The 16,399-nt window shown below is 38.8% G+C and overlaps 1 protein-coding gene across 5 annotated transcripts; it reads right to left on the reverse strand.

Moving 5' to 3' along the window:
• Positions 1-3,729: 3,729 nt before the first annotated feature.
• On the reverse strand, positions 3,730-14,274 carry Caper (RNA-binding protein 39-like protein Caper). 5 transcript variants are annotated; one of them, XR_011398179.1, is made up of 12 exons: positions 14,149-14,274; positions 10,960-11,021; positions 8,408-8,472; positions 7,572-8,138; positions 7,080-7,278; positions 6,301-6,567; positions 5,971-6,121; positions 5,599-5,767; positions 5,191-5,375; positions 4,819-4,914; positions 4,392-4,496; positions 3,730-4,075 (listed from the first exon to the last, which is right to left on the reverse strand). XR_011398179.1 is itself a non-coding variant. In XM_027380761.2 (11 exons), the coding sequence occupies exons 1-10, from the start codon at positions 14,150-14,152 to the stop codon at positions 4,820-4,822; spliced, it is 1,776 nt and encodes a 591-aa protein (XP_027236562.1). In that variant the 5' UTR covers positions 14,153-14,274; the 3' UTR covers positions 3,730-4,496; position 4,819. The 5 variants fall into 5 exon arrangements, 3 of the variants coding, with proteins under 3 accessions (XP_027236562.1, XP_069970893.1, XP_027236561.1); XR_011398178.1 differs by having other exon boundaries at positions 5,959-6,121; XM_027380761.2 differs by having other exon boundaries at positions 3,730-4,496; positions 5,959-6,121.
• Between the last annotated feature and the right edge of the window lie 2,125 nt (positions 14,275-16,399).

Below are 16,399 nucleotides of genomic sequence, written 5' to 3' on the forward strand. Positions count from 1 at the left end.
ACCTTGCCTGGTACACTGAGCAGTGTGATGCCGCGGTGATTGATGCAGTCCCATCGGTCCCCCTTCCCTTCCAGAGAGGGATGACCTCGCCCCTCAACAGGTCAGAGGGAACGGTACCGGACTGCCAAATGGCAGCCAGGACAGCATGCAATCCCCGTGCCATAGGTTTACCACCAGCCTTTAACAGTTCAGCTGGGATGCCGCAAATACCCGCTGCTTTACCACTCTTCAGCTTGGAGATCGCCTCCCTAACTTCAGTTAGGGAGGATGGGTCCGGCAGCGGAATCACGGCACTACCCACATCCAAGTTGACTGTTGGAGGGTCAACCTGATACAACTGCTCAAAGTACTCTGCCCAACGCTCTTGCACCGCAACAGGATCTGAGACGATCTGACCACTTACTGAGCGAACTGCAGTCACCTGTGAAGAGGGCTTGGAATTCAGTTTTCTCAGGGCTCGGTATGCAGGACGAAGGTCATTTACTAAGAAATGGCTTCTACCTCCTCAGCAAGACTCCTAATAAACTGTTCCTTGTCCCTTCTTAACAGAGACCGAGTTCTGCGCACCTGAGAACGGTGCAAATCCCGATCGCCTGCCAGACGAGCCGCACGGCAAGCATCTGTGGCTTCCAGTGTCTCCTGAGAGATTAAATTGCTCTCGGGCGTTCTCCAATCGATTCTTGGGCTGTATCAAGTGTTTCGCGCTTGAAGGTGTCCCACAGAAGTACAGGGTCCGTCAGATTGTCAAGCGCTGTGAACCGATCAGAGATTGTCTCAGCAAACCTCCGAGCACACTCCCTCTCCTTCAGCCTGTCCAGATGAAACACCCTAGGGTGCTCATTGGGCCGCTGGGGAGTTTTGAAGTGAACACGGAGGGTAGCCACAACCAATCTATGGTCAGTACCACAGAGCTCGGCACTCCTATACACCCTGCAGTTCTGAAGGATCCTCCAACGAGTGCTAACGAGAATGTGGTCGATCTCCTTGGCTGCTTTACCCGCATCGCTGTACCATGTCCAACGATGTGGGTCTGGGCGCTGGTACCAGGAGCCAGAAATCCTCAATTTCTGGGATCTTGATATAGTTAGATGGATATAGATAAATATTGATAGATAGATATAGACACATATAGATATAGATAGATATAAATAGATATAGATATAGATAGATATAGACACATAGATATAGATAGATATAAATAGATATAGATAGATATAAATAGATATAGATAGATATAAATAGATATAGATATAGATAGATATAAATAGATGTAGATATAGATTGATATAGGTAGATATAGATAGATAGATATAGATAGATATACACAGATACATATATAGACAGATAGATATCAATAGATATAGATAGATATAGGTAGACAGATATAGATAGATATAGAGATAGGTATAGATAAATATGGATAGATATATATAGATAGATACATATAGATATAGATAGGTAGATATAGATAGATAGATATAGGAAGATATAGATAGATAGATAGATATAGATATATAGATAGATATAGATATATAGATAGATATAGATATATAGATAGATATAGATATAGATATATAGATAGATATAGATACACAGATATAGATAGATATAAACAGATAGATATAGTTAGTTGTACAGATAGATATAGATATAGAGATAGATATAGATAGATATATATAGATAGATAAATAGAATATAGATAGATAGATATAGATATAGATAGATAGATATAGATATATAGGTATAAACTGATAGAATATAGATATATAGATAGAGATAGATATAAATAGATATATAGATAGATAGACATAAATAGAATATAGATAGATATAGATAGATAGATATAGATGGATAGATATTCACACTACGCAGTGTGTGCGTGCGCGCGCGTGCGCGCGCGTGCGCGTGCGTGTTTGTGTGCGTGTGCGCGCGCATACATAGGTATTTCAGTATTGTAAATCTGTTTAGAGGTCCTGTATCCAGTTGTCATATAAAGATAAATGAAAAATTCACATTCTCCCAATCATCCGATTTCTATTCTCACTTAATCGGAGACACCGCATTTCTACAGACTTGGCTTTGTCTTGTTTGCAGAATATTATATAAACTGTTCCGTGAATTTATGGTTATTGATATGGGTCGATAGACTACAGATAGAGGTAGAACTGTTTACATTGTAGAGATATCGGAGATAACATGTCTTATATTGCCATTTCGTCTTGGTACTTTTTGGGGTTATACACTATGGTGTGGTCTGTAACATCTATCCTCTACGTCCACTGCCAATAGGTCTGCTGCTTTGGCACTCCATTCCATATATATATATAACAGTCGTATGCTTAAAGAAATTGTGGAATTCACTCTTCAAAGCACAAAATCCTCTACTAAGGAATAATTCCGCAAAAAATCAGCTGGTATACCAAAATAAGGCAAGAGGATAAGAACATTGTGTTTTTAATTAAAACTGAGAGTCCTCAAGTTAGGTTCCTACGACTTCCTACAATCGTGATCTATCCAAGAAAATTGTCATGAACTGATTTGCGTTACAGTTTCTTTAAGCATACGACCATACATGTCTTCTTGACCTCCCAACCCCCTGCCTTGTTCTGTGCCTCCACCTCGGTATGCCTGTCGACGGCATCCCAGTCTGATGCAGTCTGGCATCCTTACTCTTCTCTGATTGGACACTAGTATTCTCGTCTCCACTCTCACCAATTGCTGCTGCTCTTCTCCTAGATGCCCAAGTCGCTCTGTACTATATAGCAGCACTGGTCTTATCAACCGCAGGTTATTTTTCCATTCACCTTCTACAGCACCATTGTCAGGTACTATACAGCTAACCTTTCTCCATCTACCCCTGTCTAGTTTCTTCACTTCCAGCTCCTTTCCACCTGTGCCCTCCACTATCGCCTCGTAGACTTGGTAACTGCCCTGCTGCTTTAACTACCTCCCCATGTATGTGTTCTGGGATGGTCTGCTCTCGACTTATAGTATTACTACATTCTTGATTTTTGTTAGCTTCTCATCTCCTCTTTGTACAAACTCTTGTTTAGTGTCTAGATTCCTGTTTTCAAATATATCTTGTACATATAACAAGAGAGAATAGAAACCAAAGTAGAAAAAACTACATTTCCTTTCAAACAGACCACAATTTAAAAAATCACTGAAATAGGATCATGTATTTCTTTTATCTGTTCTGCAGTAACGGCTTCTGTAACTGGCCTTGGTATTCCTTTTTCCCTTTGAGAATACTAGGCAAACACGCATATAGTACTGCCCATAATGTAGAAATTTCAGAAGTCTATATGCAGCTCAAAAAGCATACATATAAAAACAAGAATACAGATAAAGCTTGTGAAAGCTTGAAAACCCATTGCAGTATGTGAGGCATGTAATGAAGTGGGTGAAAGCTTGGCAAGTTTGGCAGAAGTGGAATTAAAAACCCAGAGACCAGGGTGCCACAGAATGGAAATCAGCACCACCTTGCATGAAGATATGAATATCAAGATGAGGGTTTTGGAACTGTTGTAGAGTATGACGGATAGAGCAAGATGGAAAAATTTCTCTTGAAATTATCTGCCACATTGTTTAAGTGCATTTACATGTTATAGAGGTCCATAATCACCAAAACCCGGAAGACTAAGTCCATTAAAATAACAGCATTATCAACAATGGTGGTTTCCAACAAATTTCCAACCAAATTCAAAAGGTGAAGAAAAGCAATGATGGTCTGGTTATGAATGTTTATTTATACAAGCACAAAATGAATGGAGTGCAGGGATCCACATGTACCCATTTATACATATATTTACACTCCTCACAAGGTCACGTCATTCACACCAAATGTGTATTAAGCCCAATCACAATCAAATCTCCCATCAATCCACAGGATATATTTTGCTTGAAAAAATATTTTACAATCAATCCTTCAACATTCTGACTAATGATCTGTAATATTTATAGCACAGTTAATGACAGGTCTCACAATCTTAATAACCACCTCAAGGTATTTTCTACAAAGATTTTCCCTGCTTGCCCTGCGGTCGCAAGGTTCGCAGAGGAGTCCCAGGATCTTCTAGAGTAAAAGGGGAATGGGTCACCATTTCAGTTTTCAGGAGTCAAATATCTTTACAAAATCAAAGAAATCACAATGAACCTGAAAAGCCTAATCAATTTTACAAATTGATATATCTATATAGGATACCTAAAGTCTTAAAACAAAATACTGGCTGCAAGGAAGAAAAAAACCTCATCCAACATATTTCAGAAAAAAAAGAGAAAAAAACAATCACCTATTCTGTAAGTCCACTATCACAAACGCCTTACATGAAGGTCACGCTTAACACTTTTATTACCTATTCTGTCAGACCCAAAAGGTGAGAAATGGTTACCTTGCTGGACAACCATTGATGCACACTTCTGAAACTTGCCATCAACACATCATCGGTATCTTATATACACGTGTGACTGTATCAGTAAACTTCTTATATCCAGATCTGTCAACAAAAAAGGATTTGGATATCAAGAAGTCTAAAATCTTAGGAAATAAACACTTAAAAAAAGGAAGAGGGGTGCTAAAAAAAATAAAAAAAAAATTCTAAATAAAAAAAAGTGAAGGTGAAACTCAACGTATCATAATTTGCATTGCAAACAAGTACATATTTCTTGTCCAGCTGAAAACTTTACGTACAGATGTTTCCTTCTGTCACTTGCGTCATCAGCAGTTACAAACAATAATAAAATGTAATTGGGGAGGGGGGGGAAAAAAAAAAAAAAAAAAAAAAAAAAAAAAAATGTCTTCATTTAATGATCAGGTACCTCATCGAGGATATATAAGCTGTGTGGCATTCATTGCCTCAGGGAAGAGGGAGTGATAGCTCATAACAGGTACATAGGCTGCTGTGATCATCTTGCCTGAAAAAGGAAAAACAGCAATTAATAACATCTTAATATCTAGAAACTACACTGGAATACTGCTTGAGACACATTAGATTCATTATTCTGCAATAATGCATATCCAGAGAAGGACTTTACTTTTTTCATCTATTCATTAACACCTCCACAAAATGAAATGAACAGAAAACTGCTTTCATCATAACTTCAGTTATGAAAAGAGTGATGTTATCTCACATAAAGAGAGAGCTGTAGATACAGATATCAATAGAAAAAGCAAGCAAGCAGTTTCCTTACCTGCAAACCATCTTCCATGGAGCGCATTAACAGATGCTGCAGCAGTTGCAATTGTGGGGCATTTGACATAGACATTCCCCTGTGCTGATTGTCTGTCCACAAACACGTGTAAGACACCTCCATGCTTATTGCACTCTTCTAAAACATCATCTCTTATTTCATCTGCCCAGTTGGGGTTTGTTTCTCTGAAAAATATTCATCAAAATAATGAAAAATGAAGAGGATGAGGAAGAGAAGAGACAAGGAGAGAGCCAATTCCTGTTAATTTTGTTATGCACTTACTGTGTTGCATTGCTTCCTTTGTAATAGTACTAAAATTACAGCAAGAAATAAAATTTCTGAGAATATATACACAAGAGTTCCAATTTCATGAACGCAAAGAAGACACAAAACTCCTCAAATACTTACGTGGATGGATCAAACATATTTGACAGAAGGAAGCACTGTGTTGCAATAGGTGGTGCTGGCTGCTGCTGTGGTTGTGCTGGCATGTGTAAGGCATTAGCAGCAGCAGCAGGCAGTTGCAGGCCTGTACCTTCAGCCAACTTTGCCATTAGCTGCAAGCGGCCTGTTGCACCTGCAATGTGAAATCAAAGTAAAATGTATTACATAATAGGGAGTGCAAAAGAGAAATTTCTATTCACTGTCATACATTTATCATTCTTTCATTTCTCCTAACTGAAATTGAGTCATTATTATAAAATTATCACAAACCAATATATTTTTGATTTGTTTTAAAAAGTCTAGTATTTCACAAAACAAACATACCTAGATCAATACCAGCCCTCTCCATCTCGTCCGAATCTAGGAGTGAAGTTCCTTGCTGTGTCTCAGACCTTTCTGTCACATGATTGACTTTCATGGGTCGGCCTGCTAGTTCAAATCCATTCAGTTGCTCTAAGGCTTTCTTGGCATCATCAGAATTGTGGAACTAAAGGGGAGGAAAACAACAATAAACAAAAATCCGTAACACTGACATTTCTATATATTACTCTCTACTATGTATTTGTTCTAACGTTTATAACAAATTGATATGTATAATTGAAGCCCTCCAACTTCTACAAACTCCAAGTTATCAAGACGAGTACATGACCATAATCTGTTACTCACTGTGATAAACCCATAGCCTTTTGATCTTCCAGTCTCGGAATCCATTATCAACTGGATGTGATCAATCTTCCCAAAAGGCTCAAAAATACCCCTAAGCATGTCCTCTGTGATGTTGAAGTGCAGCGAGCCAACATAAAGTCTCATGGGACCTGTTGCCGCCTTCTGGTCTTGCACTGCCGCTGTGTTGGCAGCACGGTTCTTCTCTGCCTGCGTTGGTTGACATACTATTGGAACGCCTAGGATCTTCTGACCTGACAAACCAAGAGCCTGTGCAAAAAGGAATTAACATTTAATGATCATATAAATGCTATGAAACAGTCACTCCACTGAGACAGTAAACATAGATACCTATATACTCATATGTCTTACTAACAAAGACCTCAAAAAGCCCAAGACATTCTTCATATAAATTTTCTAAACAGAAAAAAATACTGCTAAAAAAAAAAAAAAAAGTAACACCAATTAATTCAAGGACATTGTAAGAGAAACTAGTCACATCATCGGAAGTCTTGACACTGGGGTAATCTGTCGCGGATAAAAGAAGAAAACTTGATACTATTTAAGTGGGATAACTCATAAATCCACATGGGAAAATTCTATAGAAATTAATACAACTACAATTACAAATTCCTCAACCAAGTTTACTCCTGGCTGTGACTTTCAAGAGAGGGCTTAAGACTAAAGCCATAAGGACATACTCATTCTGCAGTATTATGGGATCAACAAAATCAATGCATTCACGCATGAACAGACTATAATCAGGATTTTTGTACACTTACCAGAGGGACCGATTCTACATCCACAAACTCAACATAAGCAATACCCTTTGATCTACGGGTTTTTGCATCTGTTATGATGCGAACATCATTCACTTTGCCCACAACGGAGAAGAAGTCCTCTAAGTCCCGCGACCGGATCCTCGAGGAAAGCTGCATGCAGAACACAGTACGTGCATCTCTCTCCTCGACAGAAAGCTCCCTGTGAAAAGACAGGATTTATTAAAAAAAAAAAAGAATAAGGAAACTACACTAGCATCCTTCTCCTTGACAGTAAGGTTCATGTGAACTTTATATGAAGTGGTTGGAAATGTTGGGTGCTAATGTTGTATATAACTTATACTTTCACTGTATTATAAAATAACCATTATATTCTGATACATAAAAAACAAAGCATCATCAACATGCACAAACAAATTAGTACCAAAAAAAGACCCATAAAACGGAAAGAAACCAAGACTTTGCTTGTCATTAATGAGCAGCACTCTCACTTACAGTTTTGGTGTTTTACTCCTAGAGCGTGAACGTCTACGCTCTCTACTGCGGCTCCTCCTCCTGTCTCTACTGCGGCTTCTCCTCCGGCGTTCTCGACTACGACTTTTACTGCGGCGCCTGTCCCTGCTACGACTCCTACTACGGCGCCTATCCCTGCTGCGACTTTTGCTACGGCGGCGAGAGCGTGATCTTCGTTTCCGATCTTTTGATCTTGATCGAGACCTTTTCCTCCGGTCCTTGTCCCGAGACCGGGACCGAGACTTCTTTCTATCTCTGTCTCTGGATTTGCTGCGCGTTTTCTTCCTCCTGTCGCGGGACTTGCTCCTGGAGCGTCTTTTTCTGTCTCTATCTTTATCCTTGTCTTTCTCTTTTTCTTTATCTTTATCTTTATCCTTATCCTTGTCCTTATCCTTGTCTTTGTCTTTGTCCCTCTCCTTGTCTCTGTCCCTGTCTCTGTCTCTGTCCCTGTCACGGTCTCTGTCCCTGTCTTTGCCTTTGTCCTTGTCTCGGTCTCTTCTATCCTTTTCCTTATCTTTATCTTTCTCTCTGTCCTTCTCTCTCTCCTTTCTGAAAACAAGAATTAATAAATGGTATAAATATAATGACAAATTACAAGTCGTTCTAATTTCATAATCTGAAAAAGTTTCAATCAATTTACTCAGCATTTATCGCAAACCAAGAAAACAGTATTTCTCTATATCAATGTAGCTTTCTCTGCAGCTTCTTCAGTTGGGCAAATGTTCCTTTATAGGAAACTGCTTTATTATTGGCATTCTGATCTTGTAGTCCTAAAATTTAAAGCCGTTGCATGTGAAGTCATGGCATGCATCACTTACTTGTCTTTTGAGGATGTGTGACCATTTTCCTTGGGTTTGGAGTCCGCCGACGAACTGCCTCCGTCCTAGGGGAGCACAAGAGACGGTGTAACGGCAGCACCAGCCAGGGTTGGTGGTGGGAGAAGGGCAAGGATGGGGGGGAGAAGAGAACAGAACAGCCACGCATTAGTTCTCAACATTACATACTAAACCTAACATTACATTCTCCCACCAAGTATCAAAACTTGGCTATGAAAAATGGATTAACATCTCTTGAGGTGGATTTAATATGCATGATGACCTTGTAGAAAGCTCTGGATGATGGTCATGTTATGAAAATTTTACAGTCACACTTCATTTGCCTCTCACACCAGTCTGGACTATAAGGTATTCCATACGGCCAGCAACACACAGCACTACCACTCTGCGAAACTGCAGAGTGGGAAATCACTACAGCCTCACGTAAACACAAAACAGCAGTCCTCAGTCACACATACGAATCCAAGAGCAGTTAACCTGTCGGGCTCACTATCAACAGACCACTGGGGGGTACAAATAATCAAGCACACCCTAGACACCTTTAGTGCACCTTTAGCCCCGTGCACCAAAATCTATATAATGTCGTGGCCTCCATCCCGCTAGTACCTGTTGTCTCTCTCTAGCCGTAGGGTCCAACCAAGGCACGGCCGCCTGCAAAACGCAAACTTTAGACTGGAGCCTTGACGCCACGTGAAGATATATTGCATCAATATTCGACACATGCACCAGTCACAGCACAGAGGAAAAATAAATAAAAAAATAAAATAAAAATAAAAATAAACGGGGGGAAAAAAAGATATATATAAGATCAGACTGACCACAGCAGAACTCAACATTTTCTTCAAGATTATACCTGTTTTGACTGACTGTCCTCATGACACAAAAACAACTAATATTGTGGTCAATTAAAGGTCGTGGATGTTGAGTGGAGAGAGTAACGAGCGAGATCCCTCGATGATGTGAGCTTGCCGTCGCCAGCATCTGAGTGAAGATACCAAGTTGTCAGTACCAGGCCAGCACGGACACACCACAGCTTCACCAATAACCACTTTTCTTCACTTTTTGGTACCCTTGTTTTAGTAGAGCAGTGTTCACTAAAATTCTTCATTTTTGGGCTTGGATACTCCACAAATTCACAAGTTATTTCTTTAACTTCTATTTAAGATTTTTTTTTTTTTATCAAAAAGCTTCTCCCAAAGAAAATATCACCACAATCATTAAAGATAACACAGCAAGCTTATGAAAACTTGTAGCAGGCTTCTACATCCTCGAAACTTGTGTATAGATACAACCACAATTACAAAGTAGCCAGACTGATCATAATACTTGCCAAGTTGTCTTTATATTTTTTAAAACTGGATATTGATGCCCTACTTATGCAATATATTTATGACATAAAAAACAAAGAAAATATCCAAAGCTAAAAATAGATCCAGTAGTAAATATACCCTAATGATATATGGTCATTGAAAGAGTTTGCTGGTAACTACCTCTAAAGCTCATCTAGGTATGAAACATGGGTAAGTTTTTTTGTTTTTTTTTCGTCATCATATAATGATACACACAGTTAATATATAAATAGATCTGTAATAATCTTAGGCTCATCAGAACAAGTATGTGCTACAAACTACTCTTTAGCAAGACCAAAAGATATAATGAAAAGCTTTATTGAGAAAACTAGCATTGACTTACAGAGGTATAACTTATGACTACCAGTACCTGGCGGTGTAGGGAGCACGGGAGCTCACGACCGTTTTATCATGGAGGGTTGGGAGACAGTGACTGAATAGGTTATCTAAAACAACAGAGAACGGGAAGAGAAGATCAGCGAGGCACACGAGAGCTTCTTACTCGCCAACTTGCAACCTTGTCAACGCGAACAATTTGTGTAGCACAGCTTCTCTCTTGACAAAACGAATAGAGCACTTTTTCTCTTGAACAAGGAGAGAAAGCTACGTACTTAGGATGAATGAATGTTCATGGACATGTAATTTTCTCTTTTTCTTTTTTTTTTTTTTTAACATTGGAGGAAAAAAAATTTAGTGCCAAAGAATGATGATGGGGCCAACAAGGCTGCAAGATCATTTATATATACACACCAACACAAATACACACGCACACACAAACACTCCTGCAGCTTCCATTTAAGCTACTGAACATACAGCACTCACTCACATTATTCTATGTTTATGTAAAATATAATATATATGGGCCTAAAAGTCACATACAAATCACATCGAAGTCATTATGTAGAATGACTGTTCGTACACTTGTTCTGCAAAAAACAAGCATTGGATATAATCTTGTAGTTCAATCAGCATCTGATATTTCATTTTTCCAGTTACTTTTTTATAGTTACTTCAAGAGTAGACTGACAAGTTCACATATTTCATTACAAGCACAGGAAAAATAATAAATGATAATAAATAACAATAATAATTATAAATAATATTAAAAATAAGAAACCAAAAATTACCCTGAAAAGTAATAATAAAGAGAAAGAAAAAGATGCAATTAAAAAAAATACCACTTACCTCCTTTTTAAAAGGAGCTTCCAACATCGCATCCACGTCCAGGTCGTCTGTCATTTCCGATTCTGCGGAAAGAGAAATGCTTTAGAATTGTTTTATACTACATTCATTTCTCGGTAAATGAGGCAGCAGCAGCAGCTGTTCTTGTGTTCTTTATATCTTTTATTTCATTATCTTTTTTTTTTTATTCTCTCTAAATGATGGCAGTGACCATTTCCCTCTATCTCTGTGCAAACTCCCCCCCTTTATTAGCACTTTGTTACCGAGAGCAACAGCTGTCTAGGGAATAAATAGAAGCTAGAAAAGGTTGTGTTTGGATTTTGGGGTTTGTATGATACCTTAGTTTTGGGACTTGATCTCTGGAGGGTGCACCTCTCTCAGGGACAAGTAACTAAACATTCAGAACTCTGGCTTTGTGAGGGTGATCCGTTTGGACAAACTATTCTGTAAAATTACTGAAAGGTAAGTTTTTGTTGGCAGATCAGTAAAATTTAACACACAACAGCAAAATAGTATTTTTGGTATATAATTAAAACAAGACCACACAAAGAAAAAGAAAACTAAGGCTATGCACTTAACCCATTAATGCGGGTATATTTTGAAGCCGAAAATAAAAGATTCCTGGCGGCTACAAAATCAGCATGCGGGGCTGGCCCAGACTCTGCCTGCGCGCCGGCAGCAGCCCACTGCTGTGTTGGAGCGCAAACCCTGATACAGTGTCACACTGGCAGGACACCCATCGTTAGTGGGTTAAGAGCACAAAACCACAGCACTTGGTATAAAAAATCATCTAAATTTCATAGAAGTATAATAACAACCACCATCTATAATCTGCAAACCTATGCTCGTAAGACTATATACAGAGGAGCCGTGACCTCCAGTCTATGATAAGCAGAAACATCCCAAAATTTATTCGGGTCATGCCTTCTTCCCTGGCCGAAAGACAGGGAACAGAGTTTCTGTAACTTGATTTCGTAAGGAAATACAGCGATTGAGAGGGGGTCTGGGGTTCTTTGGTTCGTCCGGCTTTCTTTAAGATAAATTGTGCGTTTATGCCGATTCGCTCTTTCCTTTGTGCAACACTATCAAATCATCTTTACATTGTGAAATACAATTCTTGGCTCGGGTTTTTCATTTTTACACTTTCTTTACCTTTTGAAATCCCTGCTATACACAAAATTGACCATGACCCCCCCCACCCCAAGAACCCCGACAATTTTCTTCTATGGCAATATTTGTGGAAATGCTTCCTAAAATTGATCATCTTGTTTACATGTCGAGAGTAAACATTGGACTGATCACAGAACTCATTATTGCGAGGTGCCAAGAAGTTTATGTGTTACTACATGCTTGTCAAAAAGACATTTTGTTCATCATCAGTGTCTGCTTTCAATGGCTTTTATTAATGTAGTTATAGCTCATTTATAAGTTTTAAGATTTATCTATACAATTTTGTACGAGAATCGTTACGAAGACCCTTCTGCACATGCAAATTTCTAGGCACTAGTTACAGGAGGATTCCCAGCCATTTCATGACAGATGGTCAGCAAGAAATGTTTTATTTTTGGCATTTTATCGATTCCAGGTTATTCTTCAGACTATGCAGTGGCAACAAAGAAGAAATAGACCTTAATAACCATCGCAGTTTGATATCTGAGTCCATCAAGTGCCCCAAATGACAAAAAAAGTGATTAGAGACAATGCAGTCCACACAGTAGAGAGAAGTGAAGGAAAATTTAGTGCTTCGAGATATTAAGGTATTTAGTTTGTTGTTTAACCCAATGCTGCTGAGTAAAAAAAGTTTGGCATATGGACATGAAAACAGGATTGTTGGTGCACATCGGTAATTTCCCGTTTACACCCTACCCGTTCGGTAGTTTGCGAGCGATATTCGGTACCTAAAAGCTTTTATTTTGCTATAATTGTAATAATATAAATTTGAAGGTTTACCTTCACTTTAGCGACCATATTCATAATCAATGCGAAGCCCTCTGCAACAAGAGTTTGCGAAGGCAATTGCATTGTTGTTCCCACAATCAAGGCATTGTGACAGAGGTCGACGCTGATTGGCTCTCAGAACCTGACTTTATGATGGTCAGGTTCTGAGAGCCAATCAGCGTCGACCCCCATCGCATTGCGGGAATGGTCACGATACGATGCCATCCGTTTTTCGGTCCACAAAAGCCATGGCATGTACGTACAAGCCACCCAGCAGCAAGTGGTTAAAGAATGGAAGCGTCTCTACCTTGCCGTAAACACCGAGGTGAAGAGAATGTCTCCCTCGTGCAGTACCTGAGATACACACCTAGTCACGGCAACTTATATTGCTAGGTGTTGCTGGGTTGTGTTTCAACAGTTGGCCATTACCCCGTTACCCACATTGACCCTGCAGTCGAATATCACCATAAAACCGCTTCACATAATTAAAAAAAAACGACATATGGCTCGTCCAAAAGCTTACATAAGGACACAATAGACACAAAAAACAAACAGACCCTTATCTCCAACAGAAACAAACAAACGCGAACAAGAACTCAAAGAAACTCCATCCACCGACGCAAAACTCGAAGCCGAATTAGAGGAAAAAAGAAAAAAAAAAAGTTTGAGCCTCTCCTTGAGGTCCCATTTTGGGTCAATAACGGAAGCTTTCAATTCACTCCCAATTAAATGGACTTTTTCTTCCCTAATTCACGTCGTGCGGGTTTTATTAAGTGAATTTTGCGAATTTGCGAAAGCGGAGGAATATATTTACGAACAGAAGGTGGAAGAAAGAGCTAGGAAAAGAAGGGAAAAATAAGAAATAATAATAGTGACTCAGCGTCGGAGAGAGAGACACGTACTTTATATGAATAATTTATCTAATAAAAAACCTACTTTCCTCTATTTCTACTTCATCAAAACCCCTTCCCTCCCTCGAATTATCTCCCTCCCCTTCCAAAACCTCCAAGAAAGGGAGAAAAAGGCTAAAAACAGGCCCGAAAAAAGGCGAAAAACCCCCCATTCCAGACCCCGAAAACGTTGCGTCCTCCGCCATTTACGAACCACGTCACAGCTGATCCTCCCCGAGCTTACAAAAAAAACATTCGCCATTTTCTCCCTTTTCTTTTCCCTTCTCCCACACAAATCCGGCCTCGAAACCACCGCCGGACTCTGGGCTCTCGATCCGCCGGCAGAAAATCGGGGGAAACTTACTCATTGGAGAGAATTTTGAGGTTTTTCCTTGTGGCTTCAGCACGGGGCTCACAGTCAGCCTCACAAGGAATGCCGGAGAACATGTGAGCGGCGGGATGCGTGCGGCCCGGAGCCCCTCGCGCGAGCCTCCTTTTGGGGGGTTTTTGGGGGGGGTTGGGGGCCTTTTTAGGGGGGTTTATTGATTTTGAGGGTGGGTTTTGGGTTGTTGTTTATTTTGGGAGGGTATTGGGGTTATTGGGATTGTTTGGTTTGGTTTTTGGTTGTGATTTTGTTTACCTTTTTTTGGTTCTTCCTCTCCTCTCGTTCGTGGATGTTTTGCGGCTTTTTTATTATCAATATTGATTTTAAAGGTGGTTTTGGGTAGTTATTTATTTTGGAAGGTTATTTGAGATTATTTAATTTGGGTTTTGGGTTTTCTTGGTGAGGGTGGTGGGGGGGGGGGAGTTCCTGCTTACCTCTCGCTCGCTTCTGTTTTGGGGCTTTTTAGTTTGTTTTTTTTATTGATTTTAAGGGTGGTTTGGGGTTGTTGTTTATTCTGGGAGGTTATTGGGGTTATTGGGATGGTTTGGCTTGGTTTTTGGTTGTGATTTTGTTTACTTTTTTTTGGTTCTTCCTCTCCTCTCGTTCGCTGATGTTTTGCGGCTCTTTATTATTATTATTATTGATTTTAAGGGTGGTTTTGGGTAGTTGTTTATTTTGGGAGGTTATATGAGATTAATTAATTTGGATTTTGGGTTTTCTTGGTGGTGGGGGGGGGGAGTTCCTTCCTTTCTCTCGCTCGCTTCTGTTTTGGCGGCTTTTTAGGGGGGTTTTATTGATTTTAAGGGTGGGTTTGGAGTTGTTGTTTATTTTGGGAGGGTATTGGGGTTATTAAAGATTGTTTGGTTTGGTTTTTGGTTGTGATTTTTTTTTTTATTTGGTTTCTCCTTTCCTCTCGTTCGTGGATATTTTGCGGCTCTAATTTTTATTATTATTGCTTTTAATGATGGTTTTGGGTAGTTATTTATTTTGGAAGGTTATTTGAGATTAATTAATTTGGGTTTTGGGTTTTCTTGGTGGTGGGGGGGGGGGTCCTTCCTTTCTCTCGCTCACTTCTGTTTTGGGGCTTTTTAGGGGGGGTTTTATTGATTTTAAGGGTGGTTTTGGGTTGTTGTTTATTTTGGGAGGGTATTGGGGTTATTAAAGATTGTTTGGTTTGGTTTTTGGTTGTGATTTTGTTTCCTTTTTTTGGTTCTTCCTCTCCTCTCGCTCGCTTCTGGTTTGGGGCTTTTTATGTTTTTTTTTATTGATTTTAAGGGTGGTTTTGGGTAGTTATTTATTTCTAAAGGTTATCGAGATTATTGCGAAAGAGTAATTAGGGTTATATGATTTGGTTTTGTTTCTTTTTTTTTCTTCTTTGCTCCTTTTCTCTCGCTCGCTGCTGTTTTTGAGGCTTTTATTTATTTTCTATTGATTTTTGGGGTGGTTTTGGGTACTTATTTATTTTTGGAGGTTATTATGATTATCCAATTTGGGTTTTGGTCATGTTTTCTTCTTCTTCTTCTTCTTCTTCTTCTTCTTCTTCTTCTTCTTCTTCTTCTTCTTCTTTCATCTTGCTCACTTCTGTTTTTGGGGCTTTTGGGATTTTTTAAAATTCATCATAGAGGTGCTTTTGGGTGTTATTTAATATTAGAATATTGAGATGATTTAATTGGGTTTTTGGTTATGGTTTTGCTTCTTTTATTTCAATTCCTCTTGTTTTACGGTATTTTGGTGGATTTTTTTATTTATTGATTTTGGGTGTAATTCATTTTCTTTATCTATTTAGGTTATTATTATTATTTTTTACTTATCTATTATTTTTTACGGTTTTGTCTCCCTGTTTTGGGTTTGTATTGCGGCTTCTTAAAGAAAATAATAATAATAATAAAAATAAGGGTGATTTTGGGACTTTTTTTCTAGATTATTCAAATATTTTTTTTTTTTTTTTTTTTTTTTTTTTTTTTTTTTTTTTTTATCCGGTTTCTCTCTTTTTCTTTTGGTTCCCTTTCGCCCTCTCTCTCTCGCCTTTGTTTTGGGTCTATTTTTCCATTTTTTTAAGGATGATTTTAGGTGTTTGTCATATTTTTTTCTAGATTGTTTTGATTATCTATTCGTCTCTTTGGTTCTGTCATTCTCTCTTTTATTGAATTATCGTTACTTCTATTGTTTATTTTTAGTTCACCCTCTTTCTTTTCTGATATTTTTGAAACATTTTCCTTTTTTGTATCTC

This window comes from Penaeus vannamei, chromosome 36 (genome assembly GCF_042767895.1).
Source record: "Penaeus vannamei isolate JL-2024 chromosome 36, ASM4276789v1, whole genome shotgun sequence".
NCBI lineage: Eukaryota > Metazoa > Arthropoda > Malacostraca > Decapoda > Penaeidae > Penaeus > Penaeus vannamei.

What these genes read in the sequence shown, in the direction of transcription:
- Caper (XM_027380761.2), bottom strand. An exon ending in CACACATCCTCAAAAGACAA is followed by an intron (nt 8,139 to 8,407) that starts GTAAGTGATGCA and finishes TCTTGTTTTCAG; the next exon opens with AAAGGAGAGAGAGAAGGACA. An exon ending in AGGAGTAAAACACCAAAACT is followed by an intron (nt 7,279 to 7,571) that starts GTAAGTGAGAGT and finishes GTCTTTTCACAG; the next exon opens with GGAGCTTTCTGTCGAGGAGA.